General features: G+C 46.9%; 2 protein-coding genes across 3 annotated transcripts in view; one reads left to right on the top strand and one right to left on the bottom strand.

Annotated features, from left to right (window-relative positions):
• Positions 1–23,475, top strand: part of PSMB4 (proteasome 20S subunit beta 4) — a 242,579-nt gene that overhangs the window by 210,838 nt on the left and 8,266 nt on the right. The window lies entirely within an intron of this gene.
• Positions 4,152–10,640, bottom strand: MCL1 (MCL1 apoptosis regulator, BCL2 family member). 2 transcript variants are annotated; one of them, XR_010026382.1, is made up of 4 exons: positions 9,907–10,640; positions 6,301–6,548; positions 5,310–5,807; positions 4,152–5,275 (listed from the first exon to the last, which is right to left on the bottom strand). XR_010026382.1 is itself a non-coding variant. In XM_063145804.1 (3 exons), the coding sequence occupies exons 1-3, from the start codon at positions 10,595–10,597 to the stop codon at positions 5,691–5,693; spliced, it is 1,056 nt and encodes a 351-aa protein (XP_063001874.1). In that variant the 5' UTR covers positions 10,598–10,640; the 3' UTR covers positions 4,152–5,690. The 2 variants fall into 2 exon arrangements, 1 of the variants encoding a protein (XP_063001874.1); XM_063145804.1 differs by having other exon boundaries at positions 4,152–5,807.

Below are 23,475 nucleotides of genomic sequence, written 5' to 3'. Positions count from 1 at the left end.
CCATATACAGAGATTGTATACCTCTGAGTATTAGATGCTGGAGCCACACAGAGGATGGCTACAGCCTTCGTGCCCTGGCTAGTCTCTACAGAAAGCAGGATGCTGGACTAGAACAGCCTTTGGTCTGATCCGTCAGCGCTCTTCTTGCGTGATCATATTTCAAGCAAACCTTTCAACCTCTTATAAGGTATAAGCGTGAAGCAGTTCTCCAGTTGCGATTCCAACAAGCCTCAGCTATCTGAAATTTGGGTAACGCCGCTTTAGATGGTGAGCGCACTGGTACGATCCCCAATTTAGTCCAATTAACGGAAGTATAACATAGAGAAACAACTGAACTCAAGGCGGGGGGGGGGGGTGTACGCTAGCAAGGACGCACTCCACCCTCTCAGGCAGCTCCTGCAGGACTCATCGTTGAATCACAGCTAGCCTGGATAAAAGCTTCCCTTTCATTTATTTATTTGTGCAGCCTCTTATTACAGGAAAAGCCACAGCGATGACTTCACCAGAGAGGAATGGTGTTAACATTTGGATGGCTTTTTCCTTTTGGAACAGAAAGCTAAAAGCAGCTGCACTAGGCGTCTATAGAAAGGGCTGGATCCTTTATGAATCAGCTAGATCTCAGACAAGGAAGGCAAAAGGAAGGAATAGTCCAAGACAGAAAGCCTGGAAAGGCAATCAACAAGTTCTACATGAATCCCTAAGTAAGCAAACGGAGAGGCAGTGTTGTTTTTGAGATTTCCCCTTAGATTTTAAAGAGAGAAGTCCAGCATTATGTGGAAGTTATGCTTCCTGTGCCAACCATCTGCTCTACTGTTTGCTAATGAAGCAAAACAAGGCTACAAAATCAATTTGCAAAAGGCAGCAATGCAAGGGCCACAGTTCTATAGCATGCAAATTGAAGAATGCAGAACACCTTAGCATCTAGCCCTTATAGTTTGTCTATTTCTGTCATTTTTAAAAGCTTGCTTCTCTATAAAAAATAACGACAGTTGCAAGGGTATGTCTGAAAGTTTGGGGACAACAGCTGTTGAAATTGAAGGCAGCAGAAATATTATTGGATAAGATTTTCCATAGCTGGGGCATGAATTTCAATGCCCTGTATAGCTCAGCTATCCCCAACTTGGTGCCCTCAAGATGTTTGGGAGTACAACTCCCAGAATTCCTGGCCATGCTGGCAGGGACTGATGGGAACTGAAGTCCAAAACACCTGGAGGATACCAGGTATGTGGGATGAAGAGGGGCAGGAGCAAAATCTACTGTACAAAATGGGAAGGCCACAGGGATTGACACAACTCTTCTGCTTTAGGACGCCATCCTCACAATCATTGCTGAACCGGAAAACCCTGGCAATGGGAAGTGGACATAGCTGCTTTGCGTGACTGTCTGAAATTTAACCTGGCTGGATAAAAAGGCACAATGAGGAAAGGACCCTGCAAAATACATTAACAAGGAAGAATATTTGTAATGCCTACACCTATTGTTGTTCTCTGCCTCGATCCAAATGGAGAGGCAGGTAAGAAATATTATTATTATTACCACCTACAGGAATGCTTTACGTCCTAACAACTTCACTGGGGGCACAGGGAATGACAACGGATAAACTAATTTTAAAAATCTTCTCAAGACCCTAAAAATAATTAGATTTGTTTAGACAACTGTACCATTACAGCAGAAACCTTATCCTCATGGTTATAGAGATGGATGCTATGGCAGTGAAAAGCTGTAGCGGTAATGAAAATATCTTTCAAGTCCTAACGAAGTCTGTATTCCTCCCACCCTGAAACATTTCTATGAACATACCCAGAGCTGGACCTACTCTACACAGTGAAGTGGGTGTGTAAACATGTGAATAGCAAAGGAAGCAGTTTGCTTTTGTTTAGGTAGTAGTGGTGAAGGTGCTGGACTGGGAGTTGGGAGATCCGAGTTATAGTCCCCACTGGAAACCCACTGGGTGACTCTGGGCCAGTCATAGACTCTTAGCCCAACCCACCTCACAGGGTTGTTGTTGTGAGGATAACAAGGAGAGGATTATGTACGCCGCTTCGGGTTTCTTGCAGGAAAGAAGTCAGGATATAAATGCAATAATAAAAATACAGATCAGAGAACTATCAAGTTTGGGGAAATCATTCAAGTGGGTCTGGTTAACACATGGGTGGTGTTGTTTTGGCAAAGCTGGGAACTCCCTGATAAAAGACTCATAACCATAAGTGCACGGCAAAAATCCCTCTTCCTAGGCCTAAATCGTTATGAAAAACAACCCTTCCCCTTTTAGTGTATTGTCAACATAAAAAGGATATGGGGTAAATGAACTGCATTAGGATGAATATTCAAGATCGCATACAAACAAATTAAGTGCTAAGATCACCATGGTTTCAGTACGCAGTTTTCATGAGGCTGCTCACTGATTTCCCACAAGTTGAGCAACATGGCCTAGACAGGCTCATTCATAGTTGGCAGGTTGTTTGTGTAGTCCAGCAACATGGCAACTCTTCCTGCAGGCGGTAAGGAATAGCTGGCTGCATTTGTTTTGCTTTTATGGCCCAAGTATATTACCATGGAAACAGCATCCATCCATCCATTACCAGCTAAAGATGTTGATGACATTTCCATAGGAGGGAAGTGATGGGCAAAGACCCCACTAGAAGCTATGAATCACCTCTTTTAGGAGAAAACCTTCGCAGTCGTAAAATATGAGAATATTGTCAGAAATCTCAAAAGCAAGAAGAATACAAGTAGGAGTATTGAGCAGTGGCTGCCTGATATTTGGTAGCAACCCTTTACTACTACTAGGAGAAGTGTTAGCAAGTAAACAGAAATTTACTACTGACTGGTTGAAGATACTTGATGTGGATTGCATGGGAGTAGGTGTGTTTTGTAGAGATTTTTTTGACAGACATCCCATTACGTGGGAAACAAGTTACTTCAAAGATTGCTTGGCCTAGACTAAAAAGAAAACCATCTCTCTCTCTCTCTCTCTCTCTCTCTCACACACACACACACACACACACACACACACACTCTCTCTCACACACACACACACACACACACACACACACACACACACACACACACACACCATCACCATCATTGCCCAGGAACAGAACTTTGCAAAAGTAGAGATTTGCATGTTTCCAGAGCAAAGCTTTGCATAATGTCACAATGCACCATGGGCACATGCAAGGCTTTTAAAGACACGCGTTTGTGACCAAATTATGTGTCTTTATTTTAAAGGACAAGATTAACTGATTGACTTTAATCCAAGAGCCTTTGAGGAAAAGCCTTGGATTTTGCCATCGACACTTATTACATTTTGAATGGAGCGCTGTCCAGTGTCCACCCACCACCCAAATTCTTTCCCCTACAACAGAGAAGGCAGCTTTTTACAGAGTCCCCACAGACCCACCATAAATGCAATAGGGCAGTGGAAAAATAACCTGCAATTTGCCACCGGTGGTGGGGGGAAAACGGGCCATTTTGCCTCAAAACAAGGTGCACAGGGAGCGTGTACCTTGTTTTCAAGCAAAAGTGCACTCCTGGAAACCTCCCCAGGATGCAATTTGGCTTGAAAACAAGGGCATACATGTTTTGTCTCCCCTGCTGTGCAGCAGAACCGGTAACACAGTGGGGGCAGTATACATCCCAGTGAGCCCTGGGTCCATCAAAGTTGCCCACCCCTGCCCTGTTGCCAAAGAAAAACAGGAAGACAGGCATAATTATGAGAGAGCGATGGATGGGTAAAGGCAAAACCAATGGAAAAAAATTCTAGGATGCAGATTACTATTCACTGAAGGTACAGGAACCAGTTGTACTGCTCAACTTAAAGCAAGACAGTGTTGGAATCTTAGACTAACACATCCGAGGAAGAGGAGAGTGTAAGAAGTAAAGCCCTTCCAGTGGCAGAAAGCCGTTTAGCTCAACCGTATTTCTGGCAGCTCATGTCTTCCTCAGAAAGAGCAAGTAGGCCAGTCTGGGGCTTCTATAGACCGCAATCTTGGGAGTTTTAGTAGCAGTAAATAAGAGGAGCTGGGGCGGTCACTGTACTCAGGCCTGACGGCCGGTAACAGGGCCATATTCACAAAACAGGATGAAATTACAAATTTAGCTATGATTTATTTCGTGATTCTGCCTCAACAAAAGGCACACACCACACCACCTGTGAATCGTTTTATTAGATAGTTTATGTAAACAAGCTGGTTTGACCGTAGCACCATGTTGCGCCCACGCTTTGCTTCAGATTTGCACATCTGCCATAATTTGGTCTAAACAAAGCTAACAGCACAGTGAAGACTAAATGCAATCTAGCCCAACTGCAAAACAATTTAAAACTCTTGCCCCTATAACTGAAGCCATTTTGCTTAAGAGAGTTCAAGGAACCCACATCTACAAGACTGCCTCACATTCTCTCTCTCTCTCTCTCTCTCTCTCTCAAGGATTCAGATTCATTTTGTGCATGTGTCTTAATGTCTAACATTGCTAACTCACTGGAGTCCTTTTATTCTTAAAGACAAGTTTGTCATTCATTTGCAGGTTTAGCTTTAAAAACTGACTCGAAAGAAAGCAAGAATCAAATAAAGCATAAAGATTTTTTTTTAAAAAAAAGCTTAATCCAAAATGCTTCTCCTTCCCCACGCAGGGGAAGGAAAAGCATTTTTTTAATTAAAAAAGAAAAGAATAAAGGTATTTCAATGTAGTCAGGTAGGTGGTCAATACAATGAAATCAGTTCACGGAAACAAGCTGCAACTTGAATAAGTAAGAGAACTTTCTGAAAGGCCCGGAGTATGTGTCTTTTAAAGGGGGCAAAAGAATCATGAATTGCAAAACCTGAATTTAATCGTATTTCTTTAAAAAAAACCTCTTTACAACCTTTCCCAAAGATAAAGCTCTTTAAGAGTGTACACTTTGTACAGTTCCAGCCATGTATTTACATTACATTATGTCAACTGACTTGCCCTTGAGTCTTTATACATATTTACAGACCGCGGTCCATGTTTTATGTAGCTGTAGGTGATCTTGGGAGCTATGGCAGTGTACGCTTCCAAGGGAAGGGTAGAAGAGGACAAAACAAAACAAAAATGAAAGGGGTACATACAACAGGGACAGCCCTTTTTGAGGATATAATGAGATGGTCAGATTCTGGAGATCACCAGGCCTTCTCTCTCTCTCTCTCCACAGCAGACACATCACACACTTGTGCCAACTACATTAAAGGCATTTTCAGTGTTCCCCTGGAGGTCCTTATTTTGCACGCCGCACAGAGCATCTTGTACTTCAGACCTAACACTACTCCTCAGAAGTTGGTAGTTTAGACACCATTTGGCTTATGATCACAGCCCTGTGCAAATGGAACGCTACCTAATTTATATGAACAGTTCTTATACCAAGCCCGATGCAGGTGCAGGTTAGTCCGTGACCAAAACTGCACTACACGGGGGGCGTTCAGTCCTCTTAGCTTCTCATCACGTTGCTTCTTGGGGGAAGCAGAATGCACGTTTCTTCACTTGAAAGATCTACGCCCATTTGCAAAGACTTCCTCGTTGGCAACCTTTTATAACTGACAGTTCAAACCAAACCTTCCATGGGATTTCCAGGTGTTTATTCTCCCGTCAACTTTCAAAGAACAGCTCAGTTTTCTAGTCACAGCAGGAACAGGATAGTCCAAGCTAGCTCCACCTTGGGAGCACTCTTTGGCTCACCGGATCATGTATGCCAAACTTGCTCCTATTCCAGCAACGCCTGCAAAAGTCATCAGAACGTTTCTGATGCTGCCTTCTATGTCCTCTACATGGAAGAATTTAACAAACCCCTCCTGGAAAAAAGAATTGAATGGTTAATTGCTTTTTCAGCACCTACAGCACCAAGTGTGATCCAGACAGAATCCACAGCAATATGCAATTATCTACCACAAGACGGACAGACACAGTACTGAGCAGTGGAGAAGAAATTTCGCACACCAAGATTCTGCAGGGAAGAAAAAGAACTACACTGGTGCTTCACTCTCCCCCTCTCCACCCATTTCCTGTGATTGATTGTACACAGATTGTGCAGGAAACCAATTGAAATGTACACTTTTCATGCAATAGCCACACACATTTCAAGACAAAGGTGTTCATACCTTTGTCATGAGTAACATGGGAGGCAGCTCTGAAATCTATGCTGCTTCTGGTTGGAGCATTAAAGCATTCCCCAGATGATCAAGCCACAGGCATACCTCAGTGTTTCCACGTTGGGATTTCACCCAGGGAGCGTTATAAGGCGAAGGGGCAACACAAGAGCATTGAGCCCCACCATGACTCACTTACCCAGGCATTTTGGTTGACTAGCCATTCTCGTTTGTCTATCACCAGCACATCAGTGATGATGTCTGTCAAAGTGTTGATGCCACTCTCCTGGTTTATGTCTTTCAGATGTTTGGCAACATAGCCACCGAAAGAGATGAGCGTCACAATTCGCCCCCAGTTTGTTTCGCCGTCGCTGAAAACTTGTGATGCAACTTCTGACATAGTCTTCAGGTCATCCTCTTTCTTGATTTCCATCTTTGAAAGCATTCCTGAATGAGAAAGGATGGAGTGAGCATTAATCAAGCACTCCAGGAACATAAAACCATGGAAGAGAAAAATACTACGCCTGAATCAAACATCACCTTGGCTCCCACACAGAATGGAGGCCATAAAGGAAAATTCTAACTTCAAGCATGTCGCCTATTTCCTAAGAGCTGCATCCCAATCCAAAATCCCTTGCTAGCATCTGGCAGTGTTGCTTCTATACTCTTTCCAGTACTCAGGTGACCTGGTGGGTTCAGGATGATTTGTTTCTGTTTTCAAGGCTCAGCTTGTTACTGTTGCTTCCCAAGTTAAACAGGCCTCAACTGCTATTACCAACCATTAGCTACAGCTACTTAAGAAATTTTGGAACAAATGAAATTCAGAAGCTAACAGGAAGTTATTTGAACCGGTTCGTGATTCAGGAACAGGGAAGTTAGAACTCATATTTGGGAACTGCCCCAAAGCAGCTTCGTTATTTCACTATGGCGAGGCCATAACTCAGAAGGCTTAAAGCCAACCAATAAACAGCTCATGACATTTGTTCCCATGGAACTGAGAGAGCCAAATCTTAGCCCTTCCTAATCCAGGAAACAAATATGATCTTCTGCGGGAAGCCTTTGCCATTATGGCTTCAAGATGTAAGGAATCTTTTTTTTGGAGAAAATATCTTCAAACAGCTGTCAAATTTCAAAAGAAGTTTTTCTTGCCCCATTAAGGCTCCTGCGCAACCCTAAATATTTAATACTCTAACACAGCTTTCTCCAACCTGATGCCTTTCAGATGCTTTGGCTTACAATCCCCAGCATTCCTCAACACCGGGCATTGCTGGCTGGGGCTGATGGTAGTTGAAGCCCAAAACATCCAGGTTGGAGAAGGCTCCTCCGACATAATATACTGAAGTCAGCCTGAAGGCAAACTGCTAGCAAGCAGCAAACCTGCTCCACAGCAACTTACAAGGAAATTAGCACTAATCTCCTATCGCCATGTTTACAGGGTGGGTGAGTTATTTTTCGCTTGCTAGGCAGGGCAGGAAGTGAGCAAGGGCTGAAGGTAATCTATAACCAGATAATCTTTTCTGCATGCAAGGTTTTCCCCCACCCCCCCACTGTCAAGAGTACAAAGTTCAGTTTCGTTTCTGCTGGGCTTGGTGCTTTCACAATGACTCCCTTGCAGAAAATGGAAGGGAGAGGAGGGAGAAGGGAGGCTGGGCTACAAGCTGAGCCTCCATATACACACACAGCCTCCACGGCTATCAGGGTGGTCTGCCAAGCTTAAAGCCCAGTCAAGATCAGATCTAGGCTAAGGCCTCTTTACGTCACAAAACTCTTATCAACTCAGCTCTTCCTGAGCATCTGGAGCTACTCCTTCGATGACCCCCCCTCCACTAGGCACAATCTGTGGATTAAATTGCAGAGACACCCCTCCAGGTGTTTTCCACAGCAGCCCAACACTTCCCCTCCACCTCTTCCGCACCCCCTTTCAGATAGTCAACAGCACCTAAGCTCATTGCTATCCCCAAGCCCACTGCTACCTTCCCATCTAGGACACCCCTCAACTACTTTTAGCTCCTTCCCCACAACTACCAGTTCCCCCCCACCCCCGACCATGTCCTTCCCCAGCCCCTCACATCCTTCCACTCCCTACATCCTCTGCCCACCCACACAGCTCAGGCGACCCCCTTCAGGACCACCCTCACTTTCGTCCCTCTCTCCCACCTAGGCAGCTGTTGCAGCCACCTATAGAATTCTTAAAATCTTAAATATCACTGCTGTTCGCCTCCTTGAATACTTTTTGCAGTGGGAAGGCAGGATAAAAATTCATTTAAAAAACAACACACCTCTCACTCCCCCTACCTCCCCCAGATGTGCCCCTCATTTCTTCCCCTTGCCCTCGACAAACTATACGGTTGTATTGCTGCTTGGGCATTATTTGGGGTAGAAAAGTAGACTATAAATGCAACTATACAACTTTATTGCTGCTTGGGCATTACTTGGGAGTAGAAAAGTAGACTATAAATGCAACTATACAATTTTATTGCTCCTGGGGCATTATTTGGAGTGGGCAAGTAGAAAATAAATGCAACTATATGATTTTATTGCTGCTTGGGCATTATTTGGAGTGGGCAAGTAGAAAATAAATGCAACTATACGATTTTATTGCAGCTTGGGCATTATTTGGAGTGGGCAAGTAGACTATAAATGCAACTATATGATTTTATTGCTGCTTGGGCATTATTTGGAGTGGGCAAGTAAAAAATAAAAATGCAAATAAATGCAAATGCTACTCAGAATGGGAAATTGGGATGTACAAGTAACAACTGCAATCACATACCTCTCAATTCCTCCCAACCACTACCCCACATTTCCTCCTCTTCCCCTCCTCCGCAAATCCCCCCCCCCCCGTACAATTGTATTACTGCTCGCCGCCCTTACCCCTATTTGGGGTGGGAAGGTGGGCTACAAATACATTGAATAAATTAATAAATAAAACACACTGCTGCTCGCCGCCCTGAGCCCTATTTGGGGTGGAAAAGCGAGCTATAAATGCATTAAATAAATAAATGCCTCTCACTTCCTACCCCCCCCCCAACCCCCTGTATAATTGCACTGCTGCTCACCGCCCTGAGCCCTATTTGGGGTGGAAAGGCGAGCTATAAATGCACTGAATAAATAAATAAATGCCTCTCACTTCCTCCCCGTCGCTACCCCCTTCCTGCAACCCCCTGTATAATTGCACTGCTGCTCACCGCCCTTAGCCCTATTTGGGGTGGAAAGGCGGGCTACAAATGCACTGAACAAATATTTGGGGGTGGAAAGGAGGGCTACAAATGCATTGTACGTATAAGTAAATAAATCGCCTCTCACTTCCTACCCCCCCCCCCAAACCCCCTGTATAATTGCACTGCTGCTCGCCGCCCTGAGCCCTATTTGGGGTGGAAAGGCAAGCTACAAATGCAATAAATAAATAAATAAATGCCTCTCACTTCCTCCCCGTCGCTACCCCCTTCCTGCAACCCCTGTATAATTGCACTGCTGCTCGCCGCCCTGAGCCCTATTTGGGGTGGAAAGGCGGGCTACAAATGCACTGAACAAATATTTGGGGGTGGAAAGGCGGGCTACAAATGCATTGTACGTATAAGTAAATAAATCGCCTCTCACTTCCTACCCCCCCCAACCCCCTGTATAATTGCACTGCTGCTCACCGCCCTGAGCCCTAGTTGGGGGTGGAAAGGCGGGCTACAAATACATTGTACGCATAAGTAAATAAATCGCCTCTCGCTTCCTCCCTCCCCACCGCTGGCCTGAGCCACCATTTGGAGAGAGAGAGAGACAGAAAGGCTGCCCATCCACGCCGCCGCCGCACCTTGGAAGGCCATCTGGTGCTTGTCGAGGATGCCGCCGCCCACCCTGCGCAGCGTCTCCAGCGCCTGGGCCGCGCGCTGCTCTTCTCCTCCTCCTCCGCCGCCGCCCTGGGTGGTCCCGAAGCGGCCCATGAGGCCTTGCAGGAACTTGCCGGCGCAGCCCCCGTCCTCCTTGGCGCCCTGGTCGGCCACCTCGCGCAGGTAGCGGCCCACCAGCTCCAGCGTGGCTTTGCGCAGGTCGTCGCCTCCGAGCCGCCGGGGGTTGGGGTTGGGGTGGCGGTGGTGCAGGAGGAGGCCGCCGCCGCCGCCGTCGGGCTCGTCCGCCGCGGCCTCGCCGCCCTGCGAGAGGGTGGGCGACGGCACCACCAGGCTGTCGGCGTCCGGCTCGCAGCCGTCCAGCTCCCCCTCCGGCAGCGCGAGGGCGCCGGGGCGCGTCTGCGGCTGCGCGGGGCGCGAGCAGGGCGCCCCCTCTAGGGGCCTCAGGAGCGCCAAGGGCCCCGCGCGGCGCCCCTCAGGGAAGCCGTTGGCGGCCCAGAAGAACGGGCCCGTCGGCGGAGCCGCGTCGGCGGCCAAGCGGTGGGCGGAGCCGCCGCCGCCGCTGATTCCGACCTCGCCGCCTCCAGCCGGCGGAGAGGCCGGGGCGATACTAGAGGCGCCCCCACAATACAACACCATTGCCTTCTTGTTCAACATGGCGGCCGCGTCGACTGCTGCCCAAGGACTCGCGCGGCCGTTGAGAGGCGGCGCGCTTATATACCCCGGGACGGCGTCTTGACGTCACGCGGGCGCCTTGACGTCAGCCGGGGGGGGGGACGGCCGCGGCTCTCGCCAGCCTGGCAGAGGCGAAGGGCGGAGCTACGAGGGGGATGGACGCATCAGCGGCCGTAGACGTACGAACTGCTCAGAGTGGTTTGCACACGGGTCGCTTCCTGGTCCCACAACTGGGCATGTTTCGCCAAGAGAAGAGGAGATGGAGGGGAGACATGAGAGCACTCTTCAAATACCTAAAAAGTTGTCACCCAGAGGAAGGCCAGGATCTCTTCTCGATCCTCCCAGAGTGCAGGACACGGAATAACGGGCTCAAGTTAAAGGAAGCCAGATTCCAGCTGGACATCAGGAAAAACGACCTGACTGTTAGAGCAGTGCGACAATGGAATCAGTTGCCTGGGGAGGTTGTGGGCTCTCCCACACTAGAGGCAGCTGGACAACCATCTTATTATTATTATTATTTATTTATATAGCACCATCAATGTACATGGTGCTGTACTGTCAGAGATGCTTTAAGGTGGATTCCTGCATTGAGCAGGGGGTTGGACTCGATGGCCTCAGAGGCCCCTTCCAAGTCTACTATTCTATGAGTCTATGATCAAGGAGCCCTTTTCAATGGGACCCATTCATATGGAGTCGCCCCAGATTTCGGGGGAAGCTGCGAGATGGGATGCCAGGGTGCCCCAGACGAACAATATCAGCAAAAAGTGGAACTTAGGCTCTTTTTGACTTGGTTCTTCATTTAAACTAGAGGCAACGTTTTTTTAAAAAAAGTCCTGCAAATATAGACTGTTATCTCTGTATTGGAGGTTAGAAGGGAGCTGGGGGGCGGGGAAAGTGGTGTGCGATGACCCTGCAGTGCAGCCCAGTATTAAAACCTCAGGTTTGGCGGGTCCGGGTGGGGATTAGGATAGCAGAGCGAGAGGCTTTACAACGACCCTGCAGTGCTGACTATTTCCACACTGCAGATTGGGGGAGTGCGGTGGCTGAGCGAGAGAATGGCTTACAACTGCCCTGCAGTGCAGGCCAGTGTTAAAATTACAGGACTAAAAATGTGGGTCCAAGGCTGGTATAGGCTTCTAGCTGTGTTAGATTACGGAACTCACTACCACAAAATTCCTGGAGGAGAAGGCATCCATGGCTACTAGCCCTGATGGTGGTGTGCTGTCTCCAGTATTCGAGGCATTAAGCCTGTGTGCACCAGTTGCTGGGGAACATGGGTGGGAGGGTGCTGTTGCACCATGTCCTGCCTTGTTAGGGCAGTCCACTTAAAATGAATATCTGAGGCTTCAATCCTATACACCCTCACCTGGGAGTGTATCCCCTTGAACGCAGTGGTGCTTACTTGTGAGTAGACATGTATTGCAGAGGATTGCGCTGTAAGGGCTCAAGACAGACTTAATCGTACTCCAGTAGTAGACGCATCAAAATCTGCGGATCTTGGATTAGGCAGGACTAATTTATGCCCCATTGATTTCGATGAGTCTGTTCTAATTATATATGACTAAGTATAATCATGACTAAAGACGCAGCCCTATGTATGATTAGACAGAAAAAAGGCCTACAACTCCCAGCATGCCGGCATGCTGGGAGTTGTAGGCCTTTTTTCTGTCTAATCATGCATGGGATTACACTCTAAATGTGACTAACAGCAGGATCCTACCAGGGCCAGATTAAGACACACTGAGGCCCTAAACCATATCAAGATTCAGAGGCCCCCCGTACCTTAAAAATAAAGGGGGGAACTGTATTGGACTGGTAATGAAAGGGTACCACCCAGCATTAAGGGTTGCTTGTAGTTAAACAGTGTTATTTATTTATTTATTTGCTACATTTATATATTGCCCCATAGCTGAAGCTCTCTGGGCGGTTTACAGAGATAGCCTGCTCTGAAGATGGTAATAATGGTAATAAAGTAATTACAAATAAAGTAAGTTGATTTGAACTTCTAAACTGGCTCTATTTGCACTTCTAGCCTCCAATACTAAATGCTGCGTTGCCACGCTTCCTCTATCTAAGGTAACTCTGCTGCTAATCACACCAGACTTTGCAAGCCTACTCAGAAGTAAACCCCACTGAACTCAAGGGGGCATACTCCTAGGTAAGTGTGCATGGGATTGCAACCTGTGTGGATCTCAGCCTAAACGTCCCACACATTCGCCGGCGTTAGAAAGGGCTTTAGAAAGGGCAGAAACTCCTCTTTCTGCTGGAAACTTTGGGGTGATTTTTTGTGTGTGAGTTGGGGGGGCGGTCGGGGAGAGAGTCTTTCTAAAATCCTGGGGGTTTCCATGGGTTGCACCGAAAGCGGAAACCGCTCACGGGGTTCAGTCTTAAAAATTTCCAGGTCTATGTTGAACACATCCGAAAAGAGGATGCTAAATGTCCGGGGTTGTGCTTAGATGATTGACAAGCAGGGGAAAGGGGGCGGGGCCAAGCAGGAAGAGGGCGGAGTTAGGAACTAATTCAATGGGTGAAGGATTTAATTCTTTTTTTTAAGCGACGGAGAAAGGAAGACCACCGGGGTGGGGGGGTGGATGGAGTGGGGGGGCATGTTTGATCAAGCCTAAGAGGGGAAAGTGTTGGATGGGGTGACAGGATATGGAGAACGATAAGGGGGTGGTGGAAACCAAACCCTTCAAAAATGACTCATGCATGGAAAATGCAGGCGGAAGGGGGGGGGGGTGTCCTTATGTAATGTTATGACGACAAAGGGGAGGGAGCGCAGAAGAAAACCCGAGACCGAAAAAGAAAGGGTGGGCTGGGCTGGGGGAAAACCCCACCTCCCCAAAAGACATGAGAATAAAAAAACAAACGCTGGAAAATTCCAGCTGACAATTTTCCAATCTCTTATTAAAAAGCAAACAATAAATCCAGCCGTGCACATTAAATCAATGTGCACGCATTAATGTCTGTAGAGGGCACAGGGGTGGCTTGGATAGAAATGCAGGGCTTCGGCAGTAATGGCCATAATCTAGGGTGACCCTATGAAAAGGAGGACCGGGCTCCTGTATCTTTAACAGTTATTATATTTAACAGTTATTATTATTAATTTATTTATATAGCACCATCAATGTACATGGTGCTGTACAGAGTAAAACAGTAAATAGCAAGACCCTGCCGCATAGGCTTACAATCTAATAAAATCATAGTAAAACAATAAGGAGGGGAAGAGAATGCAAACAGGCACAGGGTAGGGTAAGCAGGCACAGGGTAGGGTAGGGTTGCATAGAAAAGGGAATTTCAGCAGGGGTCATTTGTATATATGGAGAACCGGGTGAAATTCCCTCTTCAGCGCAGCAGTTAAAGCTGCAGGAGCTATACCAGAGTGACCAGATTTAAAAGAGGGCAGGGCACCTGCACCTTTAACTGTTGTGATGAAGAGGAAATTTCCCCAGGTTCCCCATATATGCAAATGACACCTGCTGAAATTTCCTTTTCAATTCAAGTGTTAAAGATACAGGAGCCCTGTCCTCCTTTTCATAGGGTCACCCTACATAATCCCATGAAAAGCCCACTTGCTGGAACAGCTCGTGACAACCTGTGGCCTCCGGAAGGGCTGGATTGCAGCCCCCATCATCCCCTTAGCTATGCTGGTTGGGGATGATGGGCGTTGCAGTCACCCTGACTCATGTGGATGGCTCCGGCGAAGGCTGTGCACCTCCTTTGCCTACAGGGCAATAATCCCAGATTTCAATCCAGGGCAGCTGGAGATCGAAGGATCCTGGGTTGGGGGGGCCTCCTGTGAGAGGCAGGGGGCACAAACCCGGGTTAGATGTACCCATGGTTTGGCAGCTTGGTATACAAACTGGGAAGGCGGGGAGAAAGCCCAAACGCCTGTCCAACACAACCATTTGCAATAATTGCACAATTCACAAAATGACGTGTGTGTGTGTGTGTGAGAGAGAGAGAGAAATAGCTGCTTCTGCCAGCATCAGCAACCACGACTTGTTTTCAACACAGTAAAGTGAGACTTCTCAGTCAATAGGGATCCAATTGGGTGATAAATCCGCTCTGCGGAGTTGTTGCGCCCAAGTCTGGCTCAGATGACTGCCAAAAGGAGTGGTCACGGCCACAGGCTTAGAGGGCTTTAAAAGTGGATTTAGACACATTCCTGAAGCAGGAGGAGCCATCCAGCAAAAGCTGGGATTAATCACAGTGCCTAAATGGAACCTCCAAGGCCAGAGACAGTCTACCACTGAATGCGCTGAAGACGAGCCACAGGAAAGGGCTATGGTGGCCATGTTTATTAGTAGGTTTCTTCACAGCTGTTCGGAGGGGACGTACCGTTGGTGGAGGGGCTGTTGCCTTCGTGCCCACTCGGGACCGTGAAGGAGAGGCAACTCAAGTTTTTAGAACGGGGAAAACACTCTCACACACAAAGCTGGGGGGAAAAAACCATCGGTGAATTTGGGCTACAGGCCTGAGGTTCTTGATGTACTGGCCCTTTGCCAGCTTTGCATCCAGGATTTGAGCTGGTCTGAATTTATTTATTTATTTATTACATTTTTATACGGCCCATTAGCCGAAGCTCTCTGGGCGGTTCACAAAAATTAAAACCATAATAAAACAACCAACAGGTTAAAAGCACAAATACAAAATACAGTATAAAAAGCACAACCAGTAAAAACCATGCAGCAAAATTGATATAGGATTAAAATACAGAGTTAGAACAGTAAAATTTAAATTTAAGTTAAAATTAAGTGTTAAAATACTGAGAGAATAAAAAGGTCTTCAGCTGGCGACGAAAGGAGTACAGTGTAGGCGCCTGGCGGACCTCTCTGGGGAGCTCATTCCACAACCGGGGTGCCACAGCGGAGAAAGCCCTCGTCCTAGTAGCCACCTCCCTCACTTCCTTTGGCAGGGGCTCACGGAGAAGGGCCCCTGTAGATGATCTTAAGGTCCGGGTAGGTACATATGGGAGAAGGCGTTCCTTCAAGTAACCTGGCCCCAAACTGTTTAGGGCTTTAAATATCAATACCAGCACATTGAATCGGGCCCGGACCTGGACTGGCAGCCAATGAAGTTGTAAAAGGACTGGCGTAATGTGATCTCGCCAGCCAGTCCCTGTTAGTAAACGGGCTGCCCTGTTTTGTACCAGCTGAAGCTTCCGGACCGTTTTCAAAGGCAGCCCCACGTATAACGCATTGCAGTAATCCAAACGAGAGGTCATCAGAGCATGGATCACTGTAGCTAGGCTATCTCCGTCCAGATAAGGGCGTAGTTGGTATATCCACCTAAGCTGATAAAAGGTGCTCTTTGCCACTGAGTTCACCTGTGGCTCAAGTGACAGTTCTGGATCCAAGGGCACCAGAATGGGGGCGGGGGGGAACATGGACTGTCCCATTGAACAGAACTCAGGGAACCTACCAGCTGCTGCTGTTTTCCAAGCAGCAAACCTGTGCACGGACTCAGTCGCTTTCTGCGGTGCAACAGGAACTGACACATATCTGAGCTTGAGCAACCCATCCCCACCCCACAGCTGACTTTCTTGTTAAAAAAAAAAAAGTACCAGCTGATTCTGCAGAAAGAGGCATGCAAACAGCTAGTCATATCTGGCCCTCTGCAAAACACGAATACCACAAGGTGTCTGAGCTGGTCATTGGGGACACCGGCCAAATAAAGGCATCTTAACCAATTAAGGGTGCAATCCCATGCATGTTTGGACAGTAATAAGTCCTACAGTTGTAGGACTTTTTGCTGTCTGAACATGCTAAGCAGTTTTTTTTGCACAACCAGGGCAATTGCATCCAGAAATCTGGAACCTCTCGGGACCAAATCTAACCTACTCCGTACCAACAGCTGGACGTGAGGCTGCCAAACCAAATGCAGAAGATGTGTGTATTACAGCCATGCTTCGCCTCAACAGGTCATTTTGGGGCTGAACACCCTGTTTTCCATCTCCGATTCTGGCCCGCTTGCATTGGCTGCCTATACGTTTCCGAGCCCAATTCGAGGTGCTATCCTGTTTCCCCGAAAGTAAGACATCCCCCGAAAATAAGACCTCCTTCCAGTTTTGCCTCTCGCTGTAATATAAGGCATCCCCCCCCCGAAAATAAGACATTTTTTTTTGTTCAACAATAAATGTGTACCGTATTCTTCTTCATGGAAAAATAAGACATCCCCTGAAAATAAGACCTAGCGCATCTTTGGGAGCAAGAATTAATATGACACTGTCTTATTTTCGGGGAAACAGGGTAGTTTTAACCTATAAAGCAGCCTTCCTCAACCTGGGGTGCTCCAGATGTGTTGGACTACAACTCCCAGAATGCCCCAGCCGGCTGGGGCATTCTGGGAGGTGCAGTCCAACACATCTGGAGCACCCCAGGTTGAGGAAGGCTGCTATAAAGCTTTAGGATCACAATACCTGACGGAACGCCTCTCCCAACATGAACCTACCCATACACTACGCTCAACATCTAAGGTCCTCCTCCGAGTGCCTACTCCAAGGGAAGCTCGGAGAATGGCAACAGGGAAAAGGGTCTTTTTGGTGGTGGCCCCCCGCCTGTGGAATTACCTCCCCGATGAGGCGCCAACATTGTCATCTTTTCGACACCAGGTCAAGACTTTTCTCTTCTCCCAGGCATTTAACAGCTTTTAACAATATATGCTAAGGGTTTTTTTTAATGGAGCCCAGAACTGTTTTATACCGTTGTTTTTATATTTTTGATGGTTTTAAATTTTGTACACTTTTTAACGTTCACTGTTTTAAACTTTTGTAAACCGCCCAGAGAGCTTCAACTATGGGGCGGTATATACATTTAATAAATAAATAGGTGCCGAAATGAGTCGTCGCTGCACACAGACAGTATCTCAAAATCTCAGCGAAGACACCTTTCCCGAGAATCCTAAAAGGAGGCAGACTGTGTCTTGTCAGACATGGTAATCAATGAACGTTTCAGTCAAGGTACGCTCAAACCATACATTTAGAGGAGTTGAGCAAGCAACGGGCCTGTTCAGACAACACGTTAAGCCACAGTTGCTGCAAGTGGTTAGTGAACCATAAACCGGGGTTATGCAGCCACCATGGTTAGGAATAGTTCACGTGACACGCTAAGCCAAGCCATAAAGTTCAAGTGTTTAACCACCGTGGCTTAGCGTGTTGTCTGGGGTTATTAGAAAGAAAAGCCATTTTATTTTAATGTTTTTCATATTATTTCGACCCCACTTTTCTAGATGAAAAATATATTCAGAGCAACAGGGTAATTTTTTTTAAAAAAAACACGCTAACAAAGGTGAGTAAGGTAACAATAAATCACTGAAATATTTCTTTCCCATCAAGTTTGGGAAGAAAGCTTCGGCAGATGAAACGGGCTCAATTCAGGCAAAAGGTAGAAGGGATGTGTTGCCTTTGATTCTAAATGTGCCCACCCACCCATAAAGGTTTCTGATCCCTGCTCTAGAACTGTTAGATCTCTAGAGAAGAGATTAGCACACAGTTTTAACACCTTCGTCCCGAGACCCAGTCTGGTGCCTCTGTTAAAGGACAGCCCCCCGGACTTTCAGCTGCAAGTCAATCCCTCCCTCTAAAAGGTGATGGAAATTGGCCTTCGTCCAACAGGCTTGGAGAGTGTCTTTAAAAGACCATGTCCTGACGTAATCGTGTTTAACAGGTCATTTGAGATTGCATAATAATCCTTTGGTGGGAGAATACCTGGAGAACGTCAAGAAAAGTAAACACCAACACACCTCATTTTTTAAAAAGTACATACTGTATTCGTGAGTCACAAAGATGATGTGCAACAAGCCTAAACCTGCACAGGACTGTGCTTCAGCCCTGCCAGTCATAATTTCTGACTTCTATTTTAGGAATGATGCAAATCGATTAGCAAAACACAATTCTGGAAACATTTCACGGACCTGCTGTTCTCTTTCTCTCTCTCTCTCCAGCCACACAGCAGGAAAACACCATCCGATATTTTACAAACAGCTGTTTGTCTCATCAACAGGGAGGTTGGGCATGTTTCTGGTCCTCATGATGGCAGAGGAAGGTTTGAAAGTGGAGAGGGTCTCGGACAACAGGTCTACAGGGTTACGTGCTCCACCCCATATATTCAAATCCCAGTTCCCCTTCTCTTAATCCTGGATCTAGAGTTTTCCCGATTCAAAAGAAAACAACCGTAATGCAGCCTAAGACGGGAGGGAGATGGGAGAAATGTTTACTTTTTGTATGATGTTGAAAAATTAAACACTGGTTAATAATATAATAACGATGTCCTTGTTGAATAGCTCCTCATAAACCTCTTTATCAGTCAAGTTTGAAGCCAAGTCATCAAAGATTCTATTGCAAAAGAGCAAAGTCTACTCTGAAATATCATTTCTAGGGACGTTAAAGCTGATCTTTGACCAAGCAATACTACTGCTCCCACGGGAACGTTCGCCCTGCCCTGGGTGTGGACCAATAACTCATGAATGTCTACCAAGCCGAACTAGAACAAATTATATTTTGCTGGGGGGGGGGGGGGAGGGAATAAACAAGGGATGGTTTATTCCAGTGCCAAAAAAGAAAAAATGCCCCCTAGATGGCATAACTATTCTTCTAGGATGTGGCAGATGGGTCTGGGTCTCCATTGGTGTCAACTGGGCCCCAGTCATGTGCACCCTTAGGTTTTCACGCAAATGAGCCAACCAACATCTAGTCCAGCGCTCTGTTCACACAGTGGCCGACCAGCCGTCAACCAGGACCCACAAATAGGACATGGTGCAACAGCACCCTCCCACCCATGTTCCCCAGCAACTGGTTCACACAGGCTTACTGCTGCAACAAAGAGGTGATAACCTTAACCGAACACAGTCTAAATGAAAACAAGGAAGTTAAGGAAACGGATAAAAAATTGCAATTTTATATACTGAAATATGTTATAAAATAACATACACAGAGCATTTCACAAGTACAAAAATACAAGACAATCAGAATGCTAGAAAGAAAATGCTCAATAAAGCCAGTTTATTGAAATGCTCTATGTTATTTTTAACATATTTTAGTATATATAATATTGCATTTTTTATCTGTTTCCTTAACTTCCTTGTTTTCATTCATTCACACAGGATTACTCCCACTGATCCTGGAAGGTCGCACATAGCCATCAGGGCTAGTAGCCATGGATAGCCTCCTCCTCCAGGAATTTATCCAACCGTCTTTTCAAGCCATCCAAATGGTTGGCTGTCACACCATCTTGTGGTAGCGAGTTCCATAGTTTAACTCTGCATTGTGTGAAGGACTCCCTTTGATCTGTCCTGAATCTCCCATCAATCTGCTTCATGGGGTGACTCCATTTGAGTTCTAGTATTTTGAGAGAGGGAGAAATTTTTTGGCAGACTGCAGCTCACGTCTTCAGATGGCCTTCGTCCACAAAAGGGCATTGCACAGGGGCGGCGGGGAGGGCTGCACCCCCGCCTACTTCCTGCTATGCTGGTTTTTTCTGTTTAAATGTTTGTTTACTTGCAAGGAGCTCTTGACATAGGGAGGCTTCGAAAACTTGATTCCACCAGCCACCGCCTGAAACGTTGCAGCCGGTTCTGCCTTCTCCAGATCCCCCCACTTCATTTTGCTGCAGCCCGAATTGTCCGGAGGCTGGGCTAGGTCAGCCTTCCAAGTGGGTTTGGACTACAACTCCCATCATTCCTGAAAATGGCTGCAGCTGTTGGGAGAAGTAGTCCAAAGCATGTGGAAGGCACCCGCGATGCTTAGAAGCCAAGAAAGTGTTTTATTGTCTGAGCTTTCCGGTCGAAAGATCAGGCAATAAAAATCTAATTGCCCTGAAACAGATGAGCAAGAATTCAAAGTACACCTCAGCTGCAGCAGGATGTGAAATGGCACCAGGACTCAGGTGTTCACGCCCACTCAGGTGTTCACGCCCACGCCCACTCAGGTGTCCATGTGCATTAGAGAGAAGATGCAACTACCTTTCTCCTCTCAGGGATTTTAACTTCTAGCGATTTGGAGGAAGGAGCTGAATCCTGGAAGAACTCACCCCAAAAGGCAATAATAATAATAAATAACGAAACCAAAAATAAGGAGCGATTTACCAGGGTGAAGAACCAGAAAAATGTCTGCCCTTCAAAGATAAGGATGTTTGGAGTGCATGCAACTATTCAGATTTGTCTAGCATTAAACACATTTCAATTAAATGTGTCTCAAGCCTACGAAAGCCCCGTTCCAATCAATTCTTTAGCATCCACGTCCGGGCCGATTCAAAGTGCTGGTACTAACATTCAAAGCCCTAAACGGCTTGGGGCCAGGTTATTTGAAGGAACGCCTCCTCCCATATGTACCTGCCCAGACCTTAAGATCATCCACAAGGGTCCTTTTCCGTACGCCCCTGCCAAAGGAAGTGAGGCAGGTGGTTACTAGGAGCAGGGCTTTCTCTGTGGCACCCCGGCTGTGGAATGAGCTCCCCAGAGAGGTCCGCCTGGCGCCTACACTGTATTCCTTCCGTCGCCAGCTGAAGACCTTTTTATTTTCTCAGTATTTTAACACCTAATTTAAACTTTGCTGTTTTAATTCCGTATTTTAATCCATATCAATTTCTGCTGCGTGGTTTTATCCTGGTTGTGCTTTTTATATTGTATTTTGTATTTGGGTTTTTAGATTGTTGGTTGTTTTATGACGCTCTTCGTGGTTTTAATTTTTGTGAACCGCCCAGAGAGCTTCGGCTATTGGGTGGTATAAAAATGTAATAAATAAATAAGTAAATAAATCTGTAGTACCACAGGATGCCCCTAATTTTTGCTAGAGTACTAGATCCTCGTTCCTTTTTTTTAAAAAGCCCTTTGATTTACGAACTCAGAGCCTGAAGGCAACAGAAGGCCAGCCTTGGACAATGCATTCCATTTGAGTTATTTAGGGGTTTGGAGTCAGCAGATCAGAGAGATAACTTCCTTCCTTTTTCCTGGGACAATAAATGGAGAAATCCTGCGTTAACCACCCCCTTCAGTTCCGAAAGTTGTGCCCTTCAGGGCTGAAGACTCAACACCCCTTGCAAGGATTTGAACCCTCGGTTGACCAGGTAAAGCGACGCAAACGAAAATGGGGCAGGTAGAAGGGCAAAGCTAGCATGGTCTCACGTTTACCCAAATCGAAGCTCGGCGTTTTTGAGGCGGCGTCTCCTCAAACCAAGCGAGGGGTGGAAAAAACTGGCCTGACGTGCAAGTTTCACTTTCGCACAAGGCTGAACTTTAGAGCGACGTTGACACCTACTCAGAAGGGGAGCCCTGTTATGGCTTTCACTTTGACTGTGAATACCTACGCACTTACCCAGGTGTGATCTCCACGGAGCACAGCGGGAGCCGACTTCTGGGTCAACACAGAGAAGGCCGCGCTGTCGATTACATCGCAGGGCTTCGCTTCGGGGACCGCGTGTTCTCCAAATGTTCCGATTTCCCAGGAATCGTCCATATTTTCTGGTCCCTGTAAGTCGTGGTAGGGGAGGCGTCAGAACTTCTTTCCTGCTGTGTACATAGCAGCGGTCGAGCGGCACCTGAAAACATGTCCCTGCAGACTTTTTGGAGAATGCTCCGCTTCTCACTCTGCAATACAACTCCCAGGATCCTTGTAAAGAACAGAGGGAGCATGTGAGCCCAGTCCTGTCGACACGGACTGGCAGTGGCCCTCCATGCAAGAGCTTTCCCTGACCTAGAGATGCCAGGCATTGAATCCGAGACCTACTGCAAAGCAGGGGCTGTACCATTGAACTATGGCCCCCTCCCCTAAGAAAGGGACCGTACCTCCAGTTTAAAGGATCTCAGCATGCCCAGTCTAAGACCCCAGAGAGATGCTGTCAGTAAGAGTATACTCCTTGAAAGAAATGCACACACACACACACACACACAGTCAGAGTAGCAGTCTGCAATATTCTGCTAAGTGGTCCAAAAGTTGAATAACGGAACATGTGACTTATGAACCGGAGCCATTTCTATCGGGGCTCATCTGGACAGAGAATGGGTGGGTGAGGTCTGAGCATCACCCACCCCAATCTCTGGGCACAGGATTCATATTCTGCTTCAGGTCCAGGAACTGGTCCTAAGCCATCTGGTTTTTAAACATTTACGAACCTGGATGAGTGAAGCTCCCCTACCTCACCTTCCCCCACCCTGGTCATGTGTGGTATGACAAGCGTGACACCCTCCGGCTTAATCATAGGCTCCAAGAAAGCACCTGGGGGAAAGAAAACAGCGATTAAACCTTTGGAAGCAAACAGCAAAACGCAAGCAGGTTGCTGTGCAGGCCCGGCGTCTAAAAATGCAACTGCTGACGCTGTAAACAACAGGCGTAGGAAGAGATTTGGATTTTGCCAGCGGCGGGGGAGACCCACAGAAGTTTGGTGGCGGGTGGGAACAAATTTCAAGGGAGCCAAAAGCACTCCCCCCCCCCAAAACGGGAGAGGTGTGGAGCTCTAAGTTTAAAGCTGGCCACTGTTTGACTGTCTGGGGATTCATCAGTAGACTAACAAAAGAACACCTTAACCTGTGTGTGTGTGAGAGAGAGATTTTCACATTCCATGTTTTAGTGTGCAGAAAAAGCTGTCTGATGAGACTGAGTGGCGAGAAGTTGCTTCCAAGATCGAAATTTTGGCTCAAGGAGCAATTCCCATAGTCCTTTGCACTTTGCCCTTCCATCCCTGCACTTCCCAGACAGAATGCGATGACCTAAACTTTTAAAAATGCAGAGCCACCGTCCAAACCGAAGTTTGTCCGACTTTATAAAATCTCAGCCAACCGCTTCTACCCTCTGCTGGACACGAAGAAAATTACAATGGCTCTCTTACGCCCCTGTGCTGGGATTTAGGAGTGTTTTAAACTTTTGT

The sequence above is a fragment of the Elgaria multicarinata genome, chromosome 21 (assembly GCF_023053635.1).
Source record: "Elgaria multicarinata webbii isolate HBS135686 ecotype San Diego chromosome 21, rElgMul1.1.pri, whole genome shotgun sequence".
Taxonomy (NCBI): domain Eukaryota; kingdom Metazoa; phylum Chordata; class Lepidosauria; order Squamata; family Anguidae; genus Elgaria; species Elgaria multicarinata.
Note: the sequence above shows the minus strand (reverse complement) of the source record. Positions and strands in the feature narration are given on the sequence as shown.